The sequence below is a fragment of the Carettochelys insculpta genome, chromosome 2, assembly GCF_033958435.1.
Source record: "Carettochelys insculpta isolate YL-2023 chromosome 2, ASM3395843v1, whole genome shotgun sequence".
NCBI classification, from domain to species: Eukaryota; Metazoa; Chordata; order Testudines; family Carettochelyidae; genus Carettochelys; species Carettochelys insculpta.
In genome coordinates this window covers 64288043-64314732 of record NC_134138.1, presented here as the reverse complement: position 1 = coordinate 64314732, position 26690 = coordinate 64288043, and the positions used below count along the sequence as shown (strand labels likewise).

The 26690-nt window shown below is 41.3% G+C and overlaps 1 protein-coding gene across 10 annotated transcripts in view; it reads right to left on the bottom strand.

Moving 5' to 3' along the window:
• Positions 1-26690, bottom strand: part of EYA1 (EYA transcriptional coactivator and phosphatase 1) — a 276879-nt gene that overhangs the window by 58673 nt on the left and 191516 nt on the right. For all 10 annotated transcript variants that reach the window (XM_074987087.1, XM_074987091.1, XM_074987092.1 and 7 more), the window contains 5 exons: positions 22308-22390; positions 20819-21005; positions 8635-8777; positions 7445-7528; positions 53-142 (listed from right to left, as the gene is read on the bottom strand). In XM_074987087.1, coding sequence (XP_074843188.1) covers positions 53-142; positions 7445-7528; positions 8635-8777; positions 20819-21005; positions 22308-22390 — 587 coding nt within the window. The remainder of the gene's footprint in view (positions 1-52; positions 143-7444; positions 7529-8634; positions 8778-20818; positions 21006-22307; positions 22391-26690) is intronic.

Genomic DNA, 26690 nt, shown 5'->3' with positions numbered 1-26690 from the left:
CTGAAAAAAAAAATAAATAACTGCTCATTGTAAATAAACAATCAGTACTTACTTCTAAATCATTAAAGAATAGATGTGTATCTGCCAAATTGAAAATCATCTCCTCCATCCGTAGTCCAAGTGAAACTGAAGTTGGTGGATCCTCAAAGAAGAAATGACAAAATATAGTCAGTAACATGTACATTTCACATGGCAGAAGAAATATTCCTCAGAAGCAGAGAATACTGAATATATCAACTGTTAGTTCCTCTGACATAAGTAACATTGGGCCACCCTAAAACCTTGCACTATGCTACACTTAGCATAACCTTTTAAATGACACTTTCAATCTGTTAATAATGAAAACCCTGATTCTAAAACCTGGTAAAACCCCTATGCCCATGCAGAGCTAGACTGCTTCAATGGAGCTCTGAATAAATGTAAGAGATCCACTTGTACCCTTCCGATTGCAGGATGGGGACCTCCCCTGTCCTCCAAGATTTAAATACAGTGTATAGATTTAAAAGAACCATGGACTCACTCAAGCAGCCTCTCATTAGTACGAGGATTTGGTCATTAGCCTGACAACATTGCCTTTAATAAATCACCATACATATGTAATTTACAAACAGCAATAACATATAAAATAACTCCTTAGTTCTCTGAAAAACCATGCTTTAATTATTCTTTAAATATAGCCCACCCATGCAGAATGAACAAATCTATTGTTTGTTATTGATACAGAACACGCTTTAAATTCTCTACAGAAATTACCGTAACGACTTACTCCTTACTGAGCTAATAAACTCAAGAAATGCGTTCAGCACTGCGGTTACCAAATGTATTACAGATGTTTGGTCTGTTTTGATTTTTATGTGTTTTATATATTTTCTATCTGAAAGCTGAAATAAGAGTCTAATATATTTATTTGATGTACATTCCATCACTTAAAATGCCTTCTCAAGAATATCCAAGACCATACAAAATACAGCTTTGAAAGAGTATGTTATAGTGTTTCAAGACACAAGCAATTAACCAAACATTAATTCATCACGAGTTACATTTTATAATAAAAACAGGACTGTGGGAACAGTTCTCTTCTTTCCTTAAATCTGCTTAGATTTTACAACTGCTGACAACTAAAAAAGGGAACTTAAATCAGTTAGAACCTCAGTTTTTTACTACATGAATCAAAATAATAGTTTTCTCAAAAAGATTTCTGAAATTCTAAAACATCTGCCTCCCACAAGACACAAACAAACAAAACAAACGCTGAAAAAGTTTTCTGAATTGGTAACTTGTTCTGACATTTCCAGAGAACAGAAAACAAAATCAAAACTAATCTGAAAGAGTATTTAAAAAAATTATATTATTCAATATCAAACTGACAAACAAATGAGCATTTTTCTAAATTACATAAATATTTTGACCCCTATAAAAAGGATTTTAATTTATTGTCACAACTGCATCTTGCCATTTGGTTAGCAATATTATGCATGTTGAATTTACAAATTAGTGTTGTATTTATATTTTGCATCAACAAAAATTTCAGAAGAAACATTCCAATTCATAATGCAAACGTGAAAATTCGCCTGCTTGCTTTAAAGAACAAATCAGATTATTGTATTTCTCTTCTGTAAGGCTGGTAGTTTTGTATAATTATTTTATTTTCCTGGAAAGGAAGCATGTGTATGTAAGGGGTTAGGAAGGTTTTATTTTCTCGCTGAAGCCTTAAAGGTGGCTTTCCTTCTCATCACACGTACCGTATTTGTGAACATTTATAATCTCAACATCCTTTAAAGTTCATTGGTATCATTCCTTATTTCAGTTGCAGGGATTGTTGTTCAATAAAACAAAACACTCCCTCCTTCTAAGGGCTTACTGTACAAGCAACATTGAATTCCCAGCTCCTTCCAACCTAGGGAGCTGGCAACTAGAACTATGCACCTGACACTGGGCTCCCACAGCACAGTGGAGATCACCAATATCAGGCACCACTCTGGCACTTCAACAGTAAGAAGCTTCACCACCATCAGGTGGCTGAACCAGCTTCAATCAAATTTTATTCTCATTTGCAATCTTGCAAGTAACATATAGACTCTCCACAACTGCTACAATGTCACCAGCAACACTTTTTAAAAGATGTGTCTCTAAATGATGTTACAAAGAAAAGTTGATTTTGCTAATGAACGTTAAGAGCCCTAAAAATCTGCAAACATCTGCATCTGCACATCAATATGGATATCGATACATTTTTTTAATCTGTGCAGAGCTCTATGAATGCTTAATTATAATAACTTTTTTAATACATACCCACGAGTCAAAATAGGTTTATTTTTAAATTGTATGATGTGGACTATGTTATCTTATTTTAGGCTATCACACACAACAGAGTGGGGTTTTCTCTCAAGCTACATGGTTAACTAGGAAAAAAGAAAAACAAGATCGATGATATTTCCTGAAAAATGTCAGACAAATCCTACAAATGCAAGAGATGAAGTAAAACAGAACTCTTAGAAAAAAAATAAAACATAAATCTTTCATTAAACACCAACTATTTGGTTAGGAGGGTTGGTTTTGCCTAAAACTACATTTAGACTGCTGCCTTGGAGACTACATTTTGTGGATTGTAAGGACTTTTCTACATTAGGGTTTTAGTCACCACTGTAGCTGCACTGATGCAAAAGCACCAGTGAAAAAAAAAGTCTGGGTCATCTCAGGGCAGTTTACAGCTGTGTAGTATGTACTTCGACAAGGCCTGAAAAATATATGATGCTGAGACCTCTTTTGCAATTTAAAGCTATTAATAGCAAGGCAATTATCGTGAGATGTAACTCAGTGAAAAGAGTGGCTCACAATCCATTCTCACTTATCAGGATTTGGAGCTCAATGTGAGCATCTTTTAAGAAATGGCCAAAATCAGGTGCAAATCCCAGAAAAAGAAACCACTAAACTAAAAGAAGAAATATCATTCTCCAATCTGTTAAACAAACCTTTTCTTTTGAATATTGGCGTTAGAGCCACAAACACTGTATAGCTACGTCTACACGGGGCTGCTACATCGAAATAGCTTATTTCGATGTAGCGAAATCGAAATGAGCTATTTCGATTAATAGCGTCTACACATCCTCCAGGGCTGGTGCCATCGACATCCAAAGTTGACGTTGGGCAGCACTACATTGAAGTAGGTGCTGAAGGGGAGTGTCTACACACCAAAGTGGCCCACATCGAAATAAGGGTGCCAGGAACAGCTGCAGACAGGGTCACAGGGCGGACTAGCACTTCCGGGGCAACAGCAAGCCGCTCCCTTAAAGGGCCCCTCCCAGACACACTTGCACTAAACAGCACAAGATCCACAGAGCCGACAACTGGTTGCAGACCCTGTGCATACAGGTGGATCCCCAGCTGCAGCAGCAGCGGGCAGAAGCCCTGGGCTAAGGGCTGCTGCACACGGTGACCATAGAGCCCTGAAGGGGCTGGAGAGAGTGTCTCTCAACCCCTCAGCTGATGGCCGCCATGGCAGACCCCGCTATTTCGATGTTGTGGGACGCGGATTGTCTACACATGCCATACTTTGATGTTCAACGTCGAAGTAGGGCGCTATTCCCATCTCCTGTTGGGGATGGCGACTTCGACGTCTCGCTGCCTTACGTCAATTTCAACTTCAAAATAGCGCTCACCACGTGTAGATGTGGCAGGCGCTAGTTCGAAGTTGGCACGGCTACTTCAAAGTAGCCGGCTCGTGTAGACGCGGCTTATATGTGTCATTTGCAGTTTCTTCCCATCTTATGCCGTTGTCAGGGAGAAAATATGAAGGTGACAAAGAGGAAAGCTCATTCTGAGTACACAGCTTTGCTTATCTACTTAGGCTGACTGGTAACAGTTGAAGGCTAAAGTGAAACAACATTTTTGTTTTTCTTAATTCTTAAATATATTTATACATATATAACTCCCTCTTCCCACACAAAGTATCTTATATGTAAAAGACTAGCCCCCTTAAAATACCTAATTTAAAAGTTTTTACAGAATATGCAAACATACAAAGGCCACGCCATTTCTAGAGACATTCCTACCATATATCTGCTTGTCTCAAGTTATGAGCACTATACACAGGGCACTGACTTTTCCCCAACTTCCACCACAACCCATCTGTAGGCAGCTGGCTCAAAACATCAAGTTTATGTGGGTGCTAGCAGGTCTAAAGCAAATTAAAATAATAGTTAATCACAAGCATCAGGGCAGACAGATCTCCTTTTCCCCCTACACATAGTTTTTACCTAAGGACAAATTATAACATAGTTCTAAGAATATTTGTTTTAGTTAGTACATTTGTATTATCACAGTCAGTTCAGACTGCTATTTTTGGAAAGAGCAACTTCTATTTCAATTGGGAAGAGTAATGTCCACTCTCCAAGATTAAATGCTAACACTAGAGCATGTTTATGATTTTGCTCATAAACATCATCTGAGGGACAGAGGAGAAAAACAGTGACAAAAAAGATAAGCAGAGGGTGACATAAATAGAAAAGATAAAGGGAATGCAAATGGAAAAGGGGAACAAAAACAAACCAGAAAAAAATACTAGGAGAGATGTAAAAACCAAGAAAAAGACCATTTTCTGTTCAACCATAGTTCCTTTCACTAGTAATAGGAATCCTCAAGAAGAGTTCACTCAGGCACTAGAAAAATTAATCAAGAGGGGACAGATAGATTTTGTTGCCATTTCTCCTGATATGCATTGCTTTGCCTAAGGCCCAGCTTCTTCAGTTAATTGGTTATGTGAGAACCTCAGATTCCACTAAAAATTAAGTTTCTAACTCTCCTGGTTGTGGACAAAAGCTTGAAAATGAGAAGCCTAAAGACTTAAAAACCAGAATGCAAATGAAAATTAAAACCTCATTGTTTTGGAGCCTGGATTATGTTTTTTTAAAAGTTGGGATTGATAATAGCGACATAAATCTTAAATACACTATCAACTAGGAAAATTAGATTTCTAATGAAAAAATAACATACTTATTACTTTCACATGTAACCCCTAAGATTATGACAAAAGAAGGAAAGTCATTTTTTCTTCCTCACTCTCATGTTTGACTGCACTTAGGGTGTGATTCAAAGTCTGTAAAAATCAGCTAGTATTTTCCTGTAAGTTTAAATTGTGAAGAACTTTTGAGGTCAACGTAAGGTAACAAAACATGTATGAATCTGAAGGGCACATTTTTACTATTAAAGCTGTAAACTGCAATCCATGTACATGCTCTGCTTATTCTAAGATGTCCTAATATCTTCCAAAAGAGTACCTCGACTCACCCTCTTCTTCCTACTACTTTTGTTCAAGAAATTTCTTTTAACATCAAACTTGTTTTATTCCAGCAGGTCATATCCAAAGAAGGTGGAATAAACTAAATTTTTTGCTATGCATGTTGTTCGAATATGGCCTAATTCTGCGACCTGCCAATGAGATCCAGTGTGTATTTACTGAATGGCAGACACATTCTGACACATATGCATGAGCAGTCCAACTAAGCTATAGCTCAAGCAATGGGTTTCCATGGAGACTGAACTGGTATCATGTGTCACTCATCTGCTTTTAACTTGCATACTCAGCTACCTACAGCATCTGTTTATATCACATTGCTTCAGAATAATAAGTTGAGAATCAAACATCATTATTCATTATGAAATTATTAACCCTTAGTTTTTGCCAAGACAATTTAGGGTTCAATCATTTTGGGGTGACACATAAATCCACAAGATTGGCAAGTGAAATCAAACATGTATTACAATGCAATTTAGACATCAGACTTTGAAAATCCAGCTCTGAAAGTACAGGTTTGGATTATATAAACTTTGCATTCATTGAGTAGCTCTTGTAGTCAACAAGACCATTTATCTGAAAGTATGTTATTGACTGCTACTGAGAGTTGTAGAGTAAGGTCCATAATAAAATAGGAAATTCCAACGATTATGAAAGAACACTGGTACGTACCTTAGAACATATCAGCCCATTTTACTTATAGTGAAAACGGCAATTTATTAATACAGTAAACAAGTTTACAGAAAATAGCCCAGCAAAATAAAAAGTAGTTTTTGATAGTTCTAGCTAACCTTCTCACATAATAAAAAATGACTAATCTTTTGTAACTGATGTTCTTCAAGATGTGTGGCTCATGTTCATTATAGTATAGGTCTGCACATGCTGTGTGCAGAGCAGGCAGAGGTTTTTATCTGAGGGGTATCTTTTGGGCCAGCTCCAGTGCCCTCTGGAGTTGCACACATATGCACCAGTATAAGAACTGCCAAATTCCTCACACACCCTCATTTCCTCCTTGTCAGTAACTCTGACAGAGTGGTAGAAGGGTGTGTCATGGAACGGAAATGAACAAAACATCTTGATGAACAACAGTGACAAAAGGTTAGTAACCATTCTTAATTTTTTCTTTGTGTACTTCCTCATGTCCATTCCATGCTAGGAGACTCTCAAGCAGTACCCCAGAACTGGATTTGGAGTTCATGGATGTGTTGAATGTAACAACGTTAACTCCCCAAACTGGCATCATCTTGAGACTGCTTGGTGATGTCTTGGAGGAACACGAAGGTATGAACTGATGAGCAGGCTGTGGCTCTGCAGATCACCTGCATGAAGAATGCAGCTGATGAAACCTGAGCTCTTGTGCAATGAATGGTCGTCATGGCTGGAGGTGTGACATTTGCCTGAATACAGGCACTTATCCAGCACAAGCTTTTTTGGGGTGACAGAGACAGCCCTCTTATCCTTTCCACTATGTCTAAAATGAGTTGCATAGATTTGCAGAAGGGCTTAGTTGCCTCAATATAAAAGGTGAGGGCCAGCCTAATATCCAACGTATGTAGCTGAAGTCCCTCACTTGGCTTTTAACACTTTGGGAAGAAGACGGGAAGAAAAATGATCTGGTTGTGTGGAATTGTGACACCACACACAGAAAAGCAGATGGGGTCATAGCTGGACTTAGTCTTTGAAGAATACCATGTAAGGTGGTTCTGCTGTAAAGTGAAAATGTAGAAATTCCCAAAATAGTTAAATAAGTGCAATTCTGATATTGTTTAACAGTGCAATGAATCATGCAAATAACACTTTTAATCACTTAACAGCCCTACTTATCCCACAAGTCATTGAGCACTTCCTGAGAGGAGCTGAGCCTTTGTCATGTAAAATGAAGCCAATAGGAGCTACAGACGGGTAGCAGACCCTATGATCAGGCCATTAAGTGGCATAATTCTTGCTTTCAATATTGTAATTATTCTCTTATAAAAGGTAAGGATGGAATGGAGGTGAGGAAAACCCTCTCCAGCTTAGTCTATCTGCCTACCCCCTTTATACTTCAACCTTAGATAGTCTCTCATGACATTCCTTTAACATTGGTCCTTTCTCTAAAATAGACAACTTATGCAGCAGCACATTAATGTAAATTATTGCCTTTACACTTACCCTTCCATATCTGTTAGCATAGGACCCTGTAAGCAAGGAATGGAAAACAATGATTGTCTCATCCAAGTCCCAAATGAATACTCTCTGGGGGGAAAAAAAAACAACAACAGAATCAATGGGCCCCTCTGTAAAGTTGACACTTGAATCAGTAAGTATACAAATGTGAAAACGGTATTGACATGGTCCCATACTAATACGACCATTTCCTTGCTATAAAAAAAACAACTAAGTAATTGCTTCAGAATGGAGTAACACATTTAGCTAGTATTGTATTATAACTACTACAATACTAACACTGGAGACTGTGGCCAATGGGAGCTGTGGGGGCAGTGTCTGCAGGCGGTCGCAGGTGGAGACACCCCCATCCCCGAGGCCCTCTGTTCGGGCAGGCACTGCAGTGGCAACTTCAACCATCCTATGGATGGGTCACAAGGCAGCTTGGGGGAGTTATGCAGGGCTGGCTCAGGGCTTGGTTCCCCCCTTCACACTCACTACGGTGGTGACCAAACTGACTGCTCTGCCCAGCCTGCCATCTACCAGCCTGCTGTGCTTGGCTTCCCCGTGGCAGCAGGACACACAGCATCCCAGCAACTGGGCAGCAGGGCAGAGCGGAGAAGAGGGACACGGTGCCTGGGTGGCAGGGCAGAGCAGGGAGAGGGTGGCATAGCACAGCAGGCTTCTGGGTCACTGTGGCTTCTGATACCATGATAAGTGAGGGTGGGGAGGGCTGACCTTTGCTGCCTGCCAGCGTCAGGCCGCCCATTATCCCCTGGCTTGCGCTGCTGAGGGAAGGAGCTCACAAGGGGCTTGGGGAAAGGGTGGGGCAACGCATGGGTGGAGCAGAGGCGGGGCAGAGGCAGGGCATGCAGTGCCCTGCACCCGGGACACCCCCTAGGGATGGCCCTGGGCTAGGGCCTTTGCATTTGCCTGGTGAGACAATTGGCGTGTGGAAGCCCTGTCTGTGCTGGAACAGTGTGGCTAGCACCACAGCCAGGAGCTCGCCAGGCACCAGCCGGCACAGTATTGCCCAACTGTCAGGTGGACTCTGGTGCCTCTTGTGAACATATGGGAGCCATTTTTGTGTTGGGGCATGGAACTGCTATCAGTGGACTTGTTGATTTTAAATAAGTCCCTCTCTCCAAAGCAACTGAAAGATAGAGTCTGCAGTTAATACAGGGCACATCACATACCTCCAGGTCAGAGTCAGGCAGTGGTGAAGGGTTATTGTTTCTTCTGCCTCGCCCCCGTGACTTTCCATCTCCACTACGACGCAATCTATCTGAATCAGAATCTTTAATGGGTGTTGATGGACTGTGGATTGTACTGTACTCTGCTGTAATGAAGAAGTAACTTTCATCTTTCATTTTAAAATCAAGTTGTCAATTTTACTTTGTTTTATTTCTTCAGAGTAGAAGTTTAAAATATAACATCCGTACAAAAGCTCTGAGTGCACTGACAATAATTAGGTCTATGCTGACAATAATTAAGCTTAGAATAACCACCAACCAGCAATACCAATAACATAAAAATAAACTAAAACTACCCCCCCCAAGAGCATCAATTAATCAGAGCAATGTAACAATATACCTCAGCTAATAGACAATAAAAACGGGAAACAATCCAGGAAATCTTCACAACTCTAAATCATACACAGGAACATACCTCTTATCTTTCTCCAAAATCCCTATAAAAATGGTAAGTTTGTTGTGATTTGGAGTAATTTTTTCACCTTTGTTAACTTCATTCTGGTTCAACTTTTCAAAACACCTCTCTATCATTATTACCACAATGACTTGTGAGTGCAAACACCCAGTGCAAATCATAGAGATTGACAGTCTCATACTCAGCCTTCAAAACTTTTTAGAACTGGAAAGTTAATGAGGCAATATTTTCAGATGTCACCTTTTTTTTTTGGTTCAAAGGAATTATTTCTAAGTAGAATATGAAACAGAGGCAAAGAGTGCTGGATGGCTCAAGATAAGAATTACACTTTTTAAACTGACCCTATTTTTCTAATTCTTATATTTTTGCATCTGACACAGCGGATCTTTGCCCACAAAAGCTTATGCTCCAAAATATTTTTGTCTATAAACGTGCCACAGGTCTTTGTGTTGGTTTTATATTCTTGAAGGACTCGTATATTCTTTAAAGACCTCCTCAGCACCGAACTTACTGGATGAATAATTTCAAAATAGGGCACAGAGTCTGTCCTAAAAATGTATGATATATTATATTTTAGCAAAACATGTATACAAAAACATTTACTATTGTCACACACATGAGTAAAAGCCTGATACGTACTGCTGAAAACATTCCTGTGGCAATACAATATGTTCTTATCCTTAGTATCCTTAGATTCAACAATATTGAAGGTTCTGAACAAACTTAACCAAATGAATACCATGTGCAAACTATTCTTTATGACTGACTGCAGGGAGATATAAACATTTACCTTTCATGAGATAAGCAGGACAGTTTGGTTGCTGGATGATTTCTTTTTCATCTCTTTTTAGAATTTTAGTTTCAAAAGAAAAACTTCTCATATTTCTCTTTAAAAACCATAATGAAAAGATTTCCAGACATTTCTCATGAAGGCAGTAAGAATTTTCATATATACTGTGAATAGCTACACATATACTGACTTCTTAATTTAGAGACTATCTCGGTTAATCAGTGTTTCAAGTTCAGTAAATTCTGATGCTTCCATCAATATTAAATTAATATGCGTAGCAGTCTTACACAAAATGCTGAAGTTTGGATGGCAATCATTTCTCACATGTGCAACCATTTCTCCTAATGAGTTCAAAGGTTAGATTAAACTAAAGGCCCAAAAACCATTGACATCAATATAACTACTCGTATGAGTCAGAATTATTCTAACAAGTAAGAATTGTGTGCACTGAATGAACAAGACAGATATTCTCAACACCATGTGTTTAATCCTCAAACCTGCCTTCACCTTAAACAACTAAACCTGAAATATTCTAGAAGGAGAAGCAACAAACCGGAATAAAATGTATAAGGGGAGACTCTTCAGAAGGGACGCAAACCTGTAATTATGATTATTTTCATGCTGAATTATGAAAATAATTCAAATGTATAAAGCTATAGCAGTAAAGAGAAAAACAGATATGTAATCTTTCAACAAAACACAAAAGTCTATGTTAGATACAATTATTTAAACTTTAAAAATGTCATTTTGTAAACAATAGCTGACATGTACATTCTCCATTATATAGTACAGTCCAACATAATATTTAAGTTACTATTTTGTCTGAAAACAGTCTTCTTCCTGGTAGATGACATCAAAAGTAATAAAATACATGCTTTTAAATAATACTCCTCTATTTTTAAGCTCATATTCACCTTTGATTTTTTATAGCTATATATTTTAACTGAAGAACCCTTTTTGAAAAAAATAAATTAGCAAATCTACATTAAAAGTGTTCAGACCCAATAACCAAATTGTGTTCAGTAAAACACAGAGGTTGTGTTTACACTGAGTCATGCTGCCAGCAGTGTGACACAGAGGAGGGGTCTTGAAAATGCAAATAGTGCTTATTTGCATATGCATATGGTAATTTACCTATTAATACGAGACCACCATGCCAGCAGAAAACAAGTCGCTTTGTTGGCAGCCCTTTATATCTGGAAAATATCAGGGATAAGGGGCTGCTGACAAAGTGGCTTCTTGCCAGCAGAACCACATCTACACTGCTTGTTTTCTGCTGGCAGCAGCCTCTGCTGGCAGGGCCATCTTGCATGAATATGCAAATTAGCCATACACGTATGCAAATGAGTACCACTGGCATTTTCGAGACTGCTCATTTGCATCAAGCTGCTGGCAGCATGGCTCAGTGTAGACGCAGCCAGAGAGACAAATCTTTCCAGGTGCAGGGCCTGAGTTTCAGAAGTGGCAAACACTTGCGTTTCCTGTAGACTTGAACTGGAGCTGAACCTCTGAAAATGTCTTTAGCTATCTAACTTCAGGTACCTACTTACTGAAAATTCTGACCCTAGAGCATGGATACCCAAGTTGGCAAATTATTGTTGTCTGGCTATTTAAATGCCACCAAGAAAAAAAAACAGTGGGTGCTCAACAGCTACCAGTGGCCCTGCTGATTAGCTTCCCCCCTCCCCACAATACCTCCTTCCCACTGGTAATCAGCTGTTCAGTGGCATACAGGAGGCGCTGCAAGCAAGGAGGAGGAGTGGGGACAGGAAGCAGCGGGGAGGGCTAGAGCAGGGTGAGAAGTGACAGGATGGGGGTGGGAGCTGGGAGGAAGGGCTGGAGTGGAGGCAGGGTCTCGGGGGAACGGAGGTTTTGGCACTCCCCATGAGCTAAAAGTTGGCACCTGTGTTTGGGTACATACTGATTGGCCTAAATGAGATAATATCTGTGAATGGATAACATGGGGAAAAAGAATAAATATACCTAAGGAGTGCACATGGGTATGTGTCCAGGAAATAAAGCTGTTTCCACTTCCATGAGAGACAAGTTCAGTCAAGCTTACTGTGTAGAAACTAATACAATCACAGATCCCAGAAGGATGATGGTCTGTGTGGGTATTTTTAGAGGAATGGGGCATAATGGAGGTCAAGCCAATACCAGAAAACCCCACAACCCATGTCAGGCTAGAGAACTTAGCATTTTTTTTTTAAACTTTAAGTGTAAATTCTTTTTGGTATCTATTAATTTGGGGGTCAACTAAATATAAACTACTTGTCTATTTCCTTATCACATCCATGTCTATCTATACTACACTAAAACCAACTTACTTTAAGTTTTCAACCAGTCTTTGACATAGCATATCATTTTCATAATTTTACATTTGCAGTAGACCCCTGACTTACACAAATTTCAACTTGCATGTTTCTTGTACAAACACAGGTTGAAATCAACAATTGAATTACAGTATAGGAAGCAGAGCAAAGGCAGAGGTGAAGCAGCACTGCCTCTCAGCACCCTTGATCCAGTTTCCAAAGCTTGATGATCCCAGCCGAGTCACATTCTCCCAGCTGCGGCGCTGCAATCACTTCCTACCTTGGGTGCAGCCACAGATGGCAAGTCTGCAGTGCCACCTGGCATCTCACAGCCCACTCTACCACCGCCCCTTGCGGACCAGTCCAGGCTGCCTCCTCCCTGCACTAGAGCAGCTCCCTCCTCACCTGCCCCTCCATCTGCCCGTTCCTGGGGGGCCACTGTGGGAGTCACAAATACCAAGCCGCTGCCTGCACCATGCACACCACAGGTAGGGGCACCTGCAGCACATGGCAACACCACTGCTCAGCCAGGGGAGACACTGCAGCACTGTAGGAAAGGGGGAGGGGAGGGGTGCATCTCTCTGCAGCGGCGGGACACAGCTAATCCGGAGCCAGGGGCAACCAGCCCCAGCCAATTACAGTGCACTGAGTGAATGGTGGAGCAAAGAAGCTGGGAGGGCAAGTTGCACGCTGCTGCACGGGGCGGGGATGGGGAAGCAGCAGCAGGAGAACTTAAAGGGAGCGCCAGTCCTAACTAGTTGGCAACCCTGGGCAAATGGAGGCTGCAGAGGCCGAGCTGGGAGCCACCTGCAGACGCCAGCCTGGGGCCAGGGAGGCTGCCCAGCTGCTGCACCCTCCCACCGGGTCCTGCAGCATCCCTGGCCCCTGCAGCGCACCCTGAAGGCCCTGCTCCTCTCCCGTCCCCATGCTGCAAGGCTGGATGGAGCACCCACTGGCCTTGGTCCCACAAGTGCTGTGGCTGCTGAGCTGGATGTTTGCAAAGGGGGGACCTCAACTTACACACAATTTAACTTATGTGTGGTTCCCCAGGGAAGCAACCTGCATGTAAGCTGGGGCTTTACTGTATTATGTTAACCAAAGTGCAGAAACTGCCCAAACAGTCAGAACGGTGGGTCACATGTTTCAGGTCTCTTGTCTCTTTCAGCAGCTTCAACGGAAGTGCCAGAAAGCCTACGATGGACAGGTACAAAATGTTGGATAAAGCCTCTGCTCAATCCAGTACAATGCAGATAGATTTAAGTCCTATAATTTTCTGTGAGCTTTGTTTTGTGGCAGCTGCTGGGTCTATATTGAGCGTTATAAGTTGGTAGGAAATTGTTTATAGATGCCATGAGTCTGTGGGAAATCCTGGCTGTTCCTCTGTAGAGGAGAATTCTCTCTCTCAACTGAGCTTTTCTTTGTGTGAATGAGGAAAGTGTGAATATGATTGTGTTCAATGGATTCAGTCCCTCAAGCCAGCTTCTTTGGACAACGATCTGCCTGCAGCACATTGATGGCCAGAGAATAACAGGAACCAAGCCCTGCAAAACAACTCACCCACGAAAGAGAAAGAGGCCCCATCAAGAGAAGATCAAAGTCCCATCTGCTGTTAGCTAATGACTCATGGTTATACAGATTCCTGGGACAGTAAAGGGGAAGGACAATTGCTATAGGACGGAAGCATACAAAAAAGATGTGTGCAAAACTATAGGAGTTCTTCTTGCCATAACTCCTCTGCAAGAGCTAGCTTTGGCTGGGGAGGCAGGAGGAGGCCCTGGGCCCCTCCCAGCCTTACCAGGATGGATGGTGCAGACTGCTCCTGAGTACTACAGCTGGCAAGAGAACAAGCTGACAAGGGAGTTATACGATCAGCTCGCCACTCCAGATTCACGAGTACAGCCAGACACACTGGGACCACTATGCCTTTGTTTCCTCTGCTGTCCCTATGCAACTCTTCACCTGCGTGAGTTCACTTGTGAAAGTGTATGACTGTGTGTGTGTGTTTGTGCTTGAAAACCTAGTTCTTCTTTTTCCTTTAATCTAATAATGGGGTTTAATAAAATACACGAGTGTAACCAGGGGGCAATCTTTAGTGTAAATTAGGGTAACACTACCTACTGAAGAAATTTCTTCCTAACTCCAATCAGTCAATGCTTTAACTCTCTTTTAAAACTATTTTTTTAAATCCTAATGAAAAGAACAATGTGTGTTCTATTTATCTGTACTTTATATTTGTCCTCAAGCTAGCTTGTGGCAATGAGGTCCTTGAATTTATGCATTGTGGGAAATATTTCCTTTAATCGGTTTTAAATGTGTTGCCTTCAGTTTAATCGAATGACTTCATGTTCATCAGAAAAGGTAAATAGGAGCACCCAACATATCCTCTTTATAACCCTCATTATTATAAGTAACATCATTTCTGCCCTTACATAGTCATATTATAAATATTCCACATTCTATGTATATAGGCGGTACTTGCCTCCCACATCTATATATGAGATAGATTTAATCTTTTATGTTTAGGGCAAAAATCAATCAATAAGATTAAAACACTACAAATGTGTTATAAATATATCATGTAACTTCACACTACAGCATATGTTTCTGTTCAACTATTATGGAAAGACTTTGCCTATGTGAACTCTCGGCTCTGGTTCACTCAACTACTTCTGATTTACTGTTATGAAATCTGATGAGGAGAAGAAGTCATAGTGGCTTTTAATTTTGCAGCACTGAGCATGGCATGGTATTAAAGAAAAATAATGTTTAGCTTATGGAGATAAAACAGTAACCTGTGGTTCAGAATAATTATAGAAGGCTGATGGAGTTATTCTCTTTGCATTGTGCAGTGTGAGCAATATGAAAGCAACCTGTGATATCTTTTAAACATGCTGTATTATAGAAACCAGGAAAATCCAATAGAGGTCAAACTCAAGAATAATGCAACTCTTTCTTCCTGGAAATGTGACTGCATAAATTATGACTGTAGTTTTATGTATGATAGGAAGGTAACTCAGAGTTGTTCACTGTTTCAAAACTAAATTATTCAACACAGTATGAAATATATAAAACTTAATCAAGAACTGCACAAACCGAGGGTATGGATGTCACAAACTAGGATGACACATGGATATGATAGGGACCTACCAAATTCACAGTTCTTTTTGGTCAATTTGATGGTCATAGGATTTTAAAAATGGTAAATTTCAAGATTTCAGCTATTTAAATCTGAAATTTGATGAGGTTGTAATTGTAGGGATCCTGATCCAGAAAGGAGTTACATGGAGGTAGCAAGGTTATTACAGAAGGGTTGCAGTACAAGTAATCCCTCGAGGTAGGTGAGGGTTGCATTCCATGCAACCCTCGCCTACCTTGAATTTCACGTTAAGTCAGGGAGGCCTTGGGGGATGGTTTGGGGCCCTGGGAGGGGGGTGGGGGTGAAACCTGGGGTGGGTTAGGAAGCTGCAGCTGAGTCAGGGCATGCAGGGGGCTCGACTCAAGCAGCCGGAGGTTGGGGCTGGGGTTGAGCCTGGCCAGGGGGTTGGAGCCGGGGCCGCAGGGGTGGTGGGTATGGGGGTTGGAGCTGGAGCCCTGGGTGCAGGTTGAAGTTGGAGCTCCATGTGCTGGGGAGTGTGAGCTGATACCACAGAGGGTTGCAGGGGGTTGAAGGGGGTGAACCAGGGTGGAGGGGTTAGCTAGGAGGGTAAAGCCTCATGCATCTGACAGCTGGAGCCCCTGTGCATGCTGATGGCTGGGAGCCCAACACGTGCCAGGGGTGGGGGGAAGCTGGGGATGGGGCAGGCTGAGCCGGGTGGAGGAGGGATTGAATGGGGGTGAACCGTGGCAGTGGTGGGTTGAGCTGGCAGGGGGGTTAGAAACCCTGTGCACGCTGGCGAGCTGCGGCCGTGGAGGGGAGGGGATGAGCTGGGCAGGGAAGGGCTGAACAGGGTGCACCGGGGTGGGGTGGTTGAGTCGGGGTGGGGTCTGGAGCTCTGCACAGCATGTTGGGGGCTGTGAATCAGAGCCCCATGCGCAGGGGCATGAACTGGTGCTGAGGAGGGGTGGAATGGGGGTGCACCAGGGCAGGGTTTGGAGCCCTGCACGCGCTGAAGCAGGAGGTGAGCTGGGGCCACGCGGGGGTTGGGCCCGGGTCTGCAGGGGTTGGGACCCGGGTCCACGGGGTTTGGGGGAGCCCCAGATGTGTAGCTGGAGTCTGCCGCTGGGGGAGGTGAGCCGGGGCACGTGAGGGGGTGAGCCGTAGCCTTGTGAGAGGGGGAGTTGGGGAGGGTTAAGCCAGCAGCAGGTTTAATGGGGGTGAACCAGCCTGGCTGTCAAGTGGCACTGCTCTGGGAAGCAGGGCAAAGGGGCTTTTAGCCTGCCTAGCTACCCACAGCTGCCAAAGCTAGACAGGCAGAGAGCTCAGCAGCTTCACATTGTGCAAAACTCACGCTCAAGTGAGTTTCGGGCAACGTGAAGCCACATAAAGTGAGGGATTACTGTATGAATCGGGGGTCAGCTGTGTAAGAGAGGGGTCACGTGCTCTGGATTTGTGTACTCTGTCAGCTGCATTGCTGGAGAGTGGCATCTGTTGGCCTGGAATCAAGCTCTGAAGGCCGAGCTACTGCCAGCCGCAGTGCAGAGTTGAGCGTGGCAGGATGACATGGTATGGTGTGGGGCAGAGTTGAGCCCTTAGTCAGTAGCTGCCACTCTCTGGCCATCCAGCTCTGGAAATGGCAGTATAGAAGAGTGCTACGGGCGTGGTCAGTGCCACAAGCCCTGGGGCAATGTAGGAGGGAGGCCCGGCTCAGTCCCAGAGGAGGTGGGCCTAAGGGCAGAAGGGGTGGGATCTAGGGCATTTGGTCCTCAGCGCTGCCTGGACCACAGGACTGGGCCCCCTCCCTTGTGCACAGCAGCACTGTCATGGCAATTCAAAGGGGATCACAGTGCCAGCTGCTGCCACTGCTCCAGGCCCCTTTTAAAAGCCAAACCCGAAGGCTATTCCCCCGTTGCGTATCCCCTTCCCTCCCCCATTGCTGGGCCTGTGTGTGGTACTATCACCCTTACTTCTGTACTGGTCCTGACATGGTAGTGCCTTCAGAGCTGGCTACATAGCCAACATTACAACCACCAGTTGTCTAGCTCTGAAGGCAGTGTAGAAAGAAGGGTGGCAATGCCATGATATGCCTAAAATAACCTTGCGAATCCCCTGCAACTCTCTTTTGGGTCAGGACCCCAATTTAAAAATGCCTGGTTTCCTCTGTGAAATCTGTATTGTATAGGGGAAAACCACTCAAAGGGCCAGATTTCATGCGAGATGACCAGATTTCATGGACCATGGCACAGTTTGCATACCTGTGAATTTGGCAGGGCTCTAGATACAGGAGAGAAAATGCTTCCAGAGTACACTTAAAAATCAAAATTCCACAGAAACTAGTCATTTCCTAAACTGTTGCTGCTTTAAAATTATGCTTTTTCTTCTCGAGATTTTAAGCTTTTCATAATTAATACTCTGGTTACACAGTCACTCTAGCAATGACTTGCCTAAAATCTCCAGGGACTGCATACAGGACAAGAACATGTTACTCGCACTTCAGTGGTTCTAGAAGGAGGCACGGTGCACATTAAAAGTTAGGTCGAGCCCTCCTGCCTTGAAAACCCACACCCTTGTGTGAGATAGTTAAGCCAACCTAAGCCCAGGTATAGACAGCACTAGGTAAACAGAAGAGTTAGTCCTTCCAGGGCAAGTAGGGTCTACATTGAAATGGCACAGCAGTGCCATTCCAGTGCTGCCTCTGTGTATTCCATCCCTTCTCCACATCCCAATATTTTATTTTTACAATGCCGGAGAACCAAAACGGTGTATATGTACATGAAAAAGCCATCCCAGAAGGCTGACCGCAACCCTTCTGCAAGTGTTTATCCATGTGAACAATTCCACTGACTTTAAAGAAACACTCATCTGAGTAAAAGTAGGCGCATGCACATACTGTACAACTGCAAGCTTAGATTATACGTATTTTAGAACTAGGCTTCTGCCTGTGTAACTTCTCTGATGGGCCTAGCACATTTGGGCACGATCTACCATCAAGATATCTTTAAAATGCAATAGGGGGGGTCAACTGCAACTACCATAAGTCACAAGTAAGGGGCACTACAAAGCTGTACTGCCTCAGACCAGGAATTAGATTGTGACTCAGAGTCACCACCTGATTCTCGATCCCCTCCTTGTTTCAAGATGCAACAGGAAGGGAATCAATCTGTGCACTCCCTCTATCATGTTCTATTGCTGTTATACCAGCTCAGGTGTGCTGTCCAGCCACAGACAAGGCTCCATTCATGACCTGCCCCTGCACATGAAGGGCTTAGAGGCCCTACAGTGGGGTGACCACATAGGAAATGTGAAAAATCTGGACACTTTTTTTCAGAAGTATTATATATATGAGACAAAGCGCCCAATACTGGACACCATACTCTGTTTCCTTCACAGCTCTTTGTGACACAGCCCCCTTAGGCCCCTGCCTAGGTGATTGGGATAAGTTATAATCCTACCTATAGACATTAATCCATAACACAAATATCTCAACTACAAAGCTATCACTGTCAATTTATCATACCCAAGAGAGAACAATAGCAATCTGAACAAAGGCTACATCATGGGGCAATGGCAGGACTGGTAACAAACGAACATAAGAACGTGTGAATCTAAGAATGGCCCCACTGGGACAGACCAAAGGTCCTTTTAGCCCAGAATCCTGACATTCCACAGTCAGAGAGTGAAAGAGAAGCAGACAGGGGGATGGACAGAGGACATAGGCCATTCCGGTGAAGAAAGCGAAACCAAAAACTGCTTTTCCATGAACGTTTATAGACACCTCAGAGAATTCCTCATTTGTCAGTGAGACTTCAGCTAGTCGCAAGGACACTGACAAGACTTGTGGAGGTTTTGTGTTTGAAAATGGTATTATTTCATATTGAACCAAACTTTTACTGTACCACTCATTTTAAGTCAGGCAGGATAGGTCTCCTGTTTTAATTGGGAGCATCACTTTTAAAAGGAAAAGCTACAAATAGTCTATGCTTTCCCAATGTAATTAAAAAAATGGCTGAATCAGAATGATATGGTAACTATATTTTGATAAAAGTTAAAATTGAGGCTCTTTTTCTTTGTTTGTAGTAAGGAGGGGTTTCTTCCTAACCAGATCTGTTGCTGCACTTCAGTGAGCCACTGAGAGTATTAAAGAACAAAACCACGCACAAGGAGGGAAAATAATAAATAAAAATAATAATAATAATAACAATAAAAGAAAATCAGTGAATCCTACTCCCTTTCATACACATTCACATGTACTATACAGAAATAGTCCTGTTTCCTCCTATATGTATCCTGCTTCCTTCTGAACTCACTTTTGCTAACTGTATGGAAAGAAACAGCACTGTCTAAATTTTCTTGAGCTACGTACAGAAAACTGCACAAAACTGACAGAATGCTAGCAGATCACATTACAAAATTAATTGTGCATGTGCAAAATATGTCTTTAAAAACTCAGGTACAGTAAATTCTTTCATATCTGGCAGCCGTGCGACTGGGAAATTGCTGGATATTCAAATATTCTGCATAATAGAGAGGTACACTTAGCAATGCACAACACTAAAGAAAAGCAAGATTAGATATTAACAAACAAAAATATAAGCAAATTACTTTATTTACCATCAACAGTATTGCACACTGTAAACTTTTACAGTATTTGAAGTATGTATTTGCATTTATTCTCACTATACTGTACTTATGGAGAACATAACTAAAATTTACCTATGGTTCAAATGCTGGATATTTAAGAGTTTTGGATAATAGAATGCTGGATATGTTTACTGTAACTGCCAAATCACAAGTGAATTTTTACCACACCACTGAGGCACACATCTGCAAGCTATGAACTTTTCCATGAAAAATTTCAAGCTTCTGTCATCTACTACTGATATGCTTGACATATTGAAGAAAAACAATTTTTTTTCATAATAATGAAATGGGGATTTTTTTTTATTTGTCAGCTTCTAAAAGCAGCTGTCCCAGTTTGACTCAAAATATCGACAGAGGGCTCCCTGAAACATCCACTTTTTTTTTTTTTAATCAACAAGATTCTATTGAGAAAGGCGTTCCGCCTCACGGGGGAAAGGAAAAAGGCTGATGACAAAAGTGCCAAGTTCTGTCAATTTACTGTTGACAGAACACATTTGTACGGTGGTTGTGCCATGACTTGTTAACAAAAGCGGGGTTTTGCAGACAGAACTCTCAAGTGTAGACATAGCTTTGGGGACTCATAACTTGGCGCAGTATAGAGGCTTTCCCATATCCCATAATTTAAAATAAATGTGTTAGTAGTATTGCAAATAAAAAATACAGTGTATTTCTCTTGAAAACCTTATTTAAATATTAATTTTAAATTTTCTTAACTAGTGCACTATCAAAATCTGTGCAAGAGATACTATATATTAAAGATTTTGAAAAAACTTCAACCCCTCCCCCAACCAAAAAAAAAAAAAGCCCAAATCCCCAAAACTTTCAACTAGCAGAAATGTGGCCCATAGTGATAATAAAATCCATATAATTACCTGCTGCAGGATCTGTAACTGTTTGACTAGTGACACCAGATGGTGGTTCTTGAAGCTGGTATGTTGCATTTGTGGAAGGTGGTGTTGGACTGGCATTGCTGCTTGTCATATAATGTGAAGGGTATGGTGAACTATTATAATACTGTGCGTATTGACCCTGGCCAAAGCTAGGATAAGATGGATATTCCTACCAGAAAAAAAAAAGCAACGTAAGAGTTTTCTTTCAAGATTTTGCAACTTTTTAGTATACTTTCCTAAATATAAGTAAAAACACATCTGAGTTCCACTGTCTTAACTGGACTGCATAGAGTAGAGCTGACAAACATAAGATTGGAAAAGTAAACCTAAATTTCACAAGAACTAGTAAATTTTCTTGTACAAACAGAATAGTAGATCTACTAATGCAGCATTTCCCAAATTAATTTGGCCACGTAACACTTTTGCGCTTGGAATATACTGACAGAACGCAAACATGCTGATTGTGGGGTGGAGGTGGAGCTGGATGGTTTCATACTGAAAAAATGCCACACGCAATGATGAAAAGTTGATTTAAAAGTTTTTTTTATGTTTTTTTATTTTGTGAAGAACAAAAAGTAACAAGAGAAAATCATCTGAATAAACAATTTATGTCATTGTGATATGAAGATGGTTAGCAACCCTACAATTAAGTAAAAAAATTTAAAATTAAGTACAAACCCAAAACAAAAAATCCATTATAATAGCCGAAAGGAGGCTGGTTAGTGCTGTAATTTTATACAAAAATAGAATGGCCAATATTATTCAAGAAATGACTGCCCTTCTTTAAAGCTGAAAAAACATATTTTATGAAAAAGAAATGCAAAACAAATTAGGTATGGAAAAATATTTTTAAATGTTGTGTTTTTATAAATTTATTATTTTTACAGAAAACTGGAAAAATAAAGGTAAGTAGCATTTCACAGTTTTTTTTAATGGGAAGAGTATTTTTGCATCTTTTGCTCACAAATCTGCTTAATATTAGGAACAATGCTGGAGAGCTGGATCCTAATATCGGGTTCAGCATCACTTGGTTTCTCTGAACACAACTGGTACCGAAACAATTCAAACTGAATCTGATTTTTTTGGCATGGGTTACATAAAAATAACTATAATATAATGAATGTGTTATAAATATTAATATACCTATAATCTAAATACTATTCAAATACCTTAATATTTTTGATACACACATAATTTCATATTTAATATTTTAAAAGGAAAAATATCACTATCAAAAATTTTTCATGGAACACTTATTCACATCGCACTACCATAGTTTGGGAAATGCTGTACAATTGTAATTATGTAGCTAGTTCTTTTAACAAGTAGAAAAAAATCCCTTGAGATGACACTGTCTTCCTTATCCAAAAGTACTGAGCTCAATATTTCTTAAAGAGAAAGTACTGTGTAACTTACTAGTTTAAACTACAGTTTTGTAAAAATTTTCACTTAATCTTCTTTACAAATTTACCTGCTGTGAACTATTAAATCCAGTAGAATTTGTGAGTGAATTATTTCCTGTGTATATTCCTGATGATGTTGTAAAGCTGCTCCCTGAAATGAAATGAGAGACGATGTTAATTACTAAAACACTATCTGAAAATAACTCCATTACTGAAAACTTGTAATACTTCCCATATGTTAGCTATTTTGGATGTCATCAATATTAACATGCAGAAACAGACAGAGTGGTAATTTTGACCTCTATAATTTATTACATAGTTGTTGTTTAGGAGGTAAAATGAGTCTGATGGAATATTTTAAATTCACAGAATAGAATGGGAAAAAATATAGAAATATTTTCAGTTTGGTCTCATATAATGCCTGTCAGACTTAATGTACACAACACTGACAAGTGCCATGTAATGCACATTTGAAACAATAATCTCAGCTACAGATGTACAGTGGTGGGTTTTAAATTATCTGCTGCCACTCACGAAGGAGACCTTGGAATCCTGCTGGCTAGCTCTCTGAATATCTGAGCACAATCCACTGCAGTAGTTAAAAAGGCTATCCCTTAGGAAAGGGGTAAAAATAAGAAGATATTACAGTGCTAAATATGGTATGCTCACACCTCGAGTTCTCATCGAGTTCTCGTGTCCAGTTCTCATCATCCCATCTCAAAAAAAGATATAATGAAACTGGAAATAGTTCAGAAAAGGGCAACAAAGATTCAGAGTATGGAATGGTTTCCATACAAAGAGAGACCAAAAAGACTAGGGTTGTTCAGCTTTGAAAAGAAGCAATTAAGGGGGCTATGATAAAGGTCCTGAATCACAAACACTGTGTCGTGAATAGAGAAGGGTATTTATCCTTTCCCACAATACAAAAACCAGGCGGCACCTGGCTAAACAGGCAGACTGTATATAATACAAACAAGAGGAAATACTTTTTCACACAATGAACAATTAACCTATGAAAGTCATTGCCATGGGATATTGTGATGGTCAAAAGTATAACTGGCTTCAAAAAAAAAAGTAGGTAAGTTCATGGAGGATTGGTCCATTGATGACTATTAGGATGGTCGAGGATGCAAGCTCCATGACCCTGAACCTCTGACAGCCACAGGAGAAAGGGAGAAGATGACATGGGTAGATAACTCCAGTTGTCCTAGTCTGTACACTTCCCTTGAAGTTTTGGCACTAGTCTCTCTGGGCAAGAAGACATTGAGGTAGACTGACCTTTAATCTGACCCAGTTATGCTCTGATTTAACAATGTGATAAGCTTTTAAAGTTCTTTTTTAAAAACAATCTTGCAGTACCCAAAGGCTTGAGTCTGAAAGGTGCTGTTTACCAACAACTCCTGTTGAGGTCCATAAGAGTTGTGGGTCTGTGGCTCACCACAGAATCAGGCCAAACACTGTCACTGACTGAGAACTGACAGAGTTTTGGATCTTTAGAAACACAGAGGAAGTTTCAGCCCCTGCTCCAAGCAGTTTACAAGCTTGATCAGTTGTAAAAGCCATTATGACTCACTAATTGATCATAGGTAGCCTTGGGCAGTAAACTGTTTTTAAAAGGGGTTACTGGCCATGACACCAGGCAAAATAAATAGACTACATGTACTATCCATACAGACACCAAAGACTGAATGAACAAAGAGACAACAATGGCCTCACCACCAGCCACCACACTTGGACAGATGTTAATGTCTAATCTGAAGAGCAGTGGCTCTGAGAGGGCAGCAACCCCATTCCAAATGGGCTGCTTTCACTGGTTATGCACCAAGCAGCAAAGCTGCTGAAAGATGAGACATACAGTGGAATTACAGCGGCTGCAGAAAGTTTCTTTTATGGTAGAACTGCAGAAGTTGCGCTGACGGGGAAATGAGAATGCACAGAAGCTGCATATTAACCTGTGTTGTTTGTTTATAGCTTCCCCTCCTTCAAATCATTTTGAAACATAATGCAAACAATGATATACAGTGACCAAGGGAGAAGAATCTAGGACAAGCCAAGGCAATAAGGAGAAAAACTGAAAAATGAAAACAGAAAAAAAGGTGTATTAGAATACACTGCTCCCTCACGCTGCCAAACATCATACTATTGGCTAAAATGGGTCAAGATCAGTGTGACCATGAAACTGATGAGACTCTTTATGGTGCAATTTGTTGAGACACTAACTTAAATGTAATTTAACATCAGAAACTTTACAGGTTAAGTGACTTTAAGGCTACGTCTACACGTGAAGCCTACATCGAAATAGCTTATTTCGATGTAGCAACATCAAAATAGGCTATTTCGATGAATAACATCTACACGTCCTCCAGGGCTGGCAACGTCGATGTTCAACTTCGACGTTGCGCAGCACAACATCGAAATAGGCGCTGCGAGGGAACGTCTACACGCCAAAGTAGCACACATCGAAATAAGGGTGCCAGGCACAGCTGCAGACAGGGTCACAGGGCGGACTCAACAGCAAGCCGCTCCCTTAAAGGGCCCCTCCCAGACACAGTTGCACTAAACAACACAAGATCCACAGAGCCGACAACTGGTTGCAGACCCTGTGCCTGCAGCATGGATCCCCAGCTGCCGCAGCAGCAGCCAGAAGCCCTGGGCTAAGGGCTGCTGCCCACGGTGACCATAGAGCCCCGCAGGGGCTTGAGAGAGAGCGTCTCTCAACCCCTCAGCTGATGGCCGCCATGGCGGACCCCACTATTTCGAAGTTGCGGGACGCGCAATGACTACACGGTCCCTACTTCGACATTGAACTTCGAAGTAGGGAGCTATTCCTATCCCCTCATGGGGTTAGCGGCTTCGATGTCTCGCTGCCTAACGTCGAAGTTAACTTCAAAATAGCGCCCGACGCGTGTAGCCGTGATGGGCACTATTTCGAAGTTAGTGCCGCTACTTCGAAGTAGCGTGCACGTGTAGACACGGCTTAATAGTGTTATAGGTTTGTGTTAAAAAGATACTGATGAGATGAAAATAGCAAAAACCTACTCTGAACTAATTCCAGGCTTAGAAAAGCTGCACTTCTTGCACATCTAAAATATGCATTAACTTCAAGGAGTGCAGATCTGGGTGCTTGCTCTTCCCACCAAACTTTTTATTTTTAAAGCCATATCAGAAACAATGTACATCCCAAAAAGCATGGGACAAAAATATTTAAATGATTCAATTGTGAAAGTTAATAACTTGTATTCTCCCTGGCCACCAAAGTCCTTGAATGCAGTGTGATTTGTGGGGGATATCCAGCAGCGTTCTGTGTAACAATACAATTTAAGACAATGCACAAGATGATAACCGTAAGAAACATTTAGAGGTTTTCTTATAAATCTTCATTACATTCCTATTATTGCTGGGGCTGCGCAGTGGCTAAGATCCTTATAAACCTGTGAGCTAAATCAAACTGTTTCAGCAGAAGACTTTGCATCCATGATAAGTACTATTTCTCTGTACATAGTGCTAATGAAAATATACAAGAATTTAAATTTCACACAAAGTTGACTGATCAACACTATTATTTTACATTATAATAAGCTAGAGAGCCAGTATGAAGATGTAAAAGTTTTCAAGCCACATTTAGGGGAATTATATATTAACAATAATTCACTGATGAAGATCTACATTTACAAGCGTTAAATGTTCGTCACTCAAATTATTCCAAATTAGAGTGCAATGCCTCTCATATTTTAAAGGTTCTGTAGTTACAGTGCTATCTTTTCATAATGTGTGTTGGCAGATAATTTACAAGAGCAAATAAAGGAAAAGTACTAACTGCACCCTGGTCAACATACTACTCCCCCCCCCCCCCCCCCGAAAAAAATCTCTTTCATCTTATGGTCAGCATTGGCTCCTATGGAGGGCGGGGGCGGGGCCTCACTAACCATAGCAAACATGAAACAGGTTTCTCAGAAACTGTTGTGTGGGCCACCCAGGGCTACTGGCCTAAAGTTGATTTTAAAATACTTCAATTTTGCCACATTTTAGGATCAGTTGTGTCATGGCCTAGAGTGTATTCTTCCCGTACTGGATGAACAAACACAAAGAATAGTGAGTATTTTTGAAATATACAGGCTTATTATAACAAAATGGCAAACTACAGGACTTCTCGTGATAAAAGCTGTAAACTGCAGGTCAAAGGTCTCGTTTGCAAAGAACAGGGACTCGCATTAACACTAGGCATCTCAGTCAGCATACAAAGAATGCCGGAACCTGCTGGGACTAGTATGCAGCTCCCATGTGTAGAACATTTCTCCAGTACTTCTACAATAGGCAGGATGCTGCCCTCCCCTGTGTATTTTCTACAGAAGTCCATTTGCTTTCCTTGATCAGCCTCCATGCCATGGGGCATGTCTATCATCAGGCCACAAAATATGTGGCAGAAGTTGGGCTTTTCCCAGGAGAGCTGC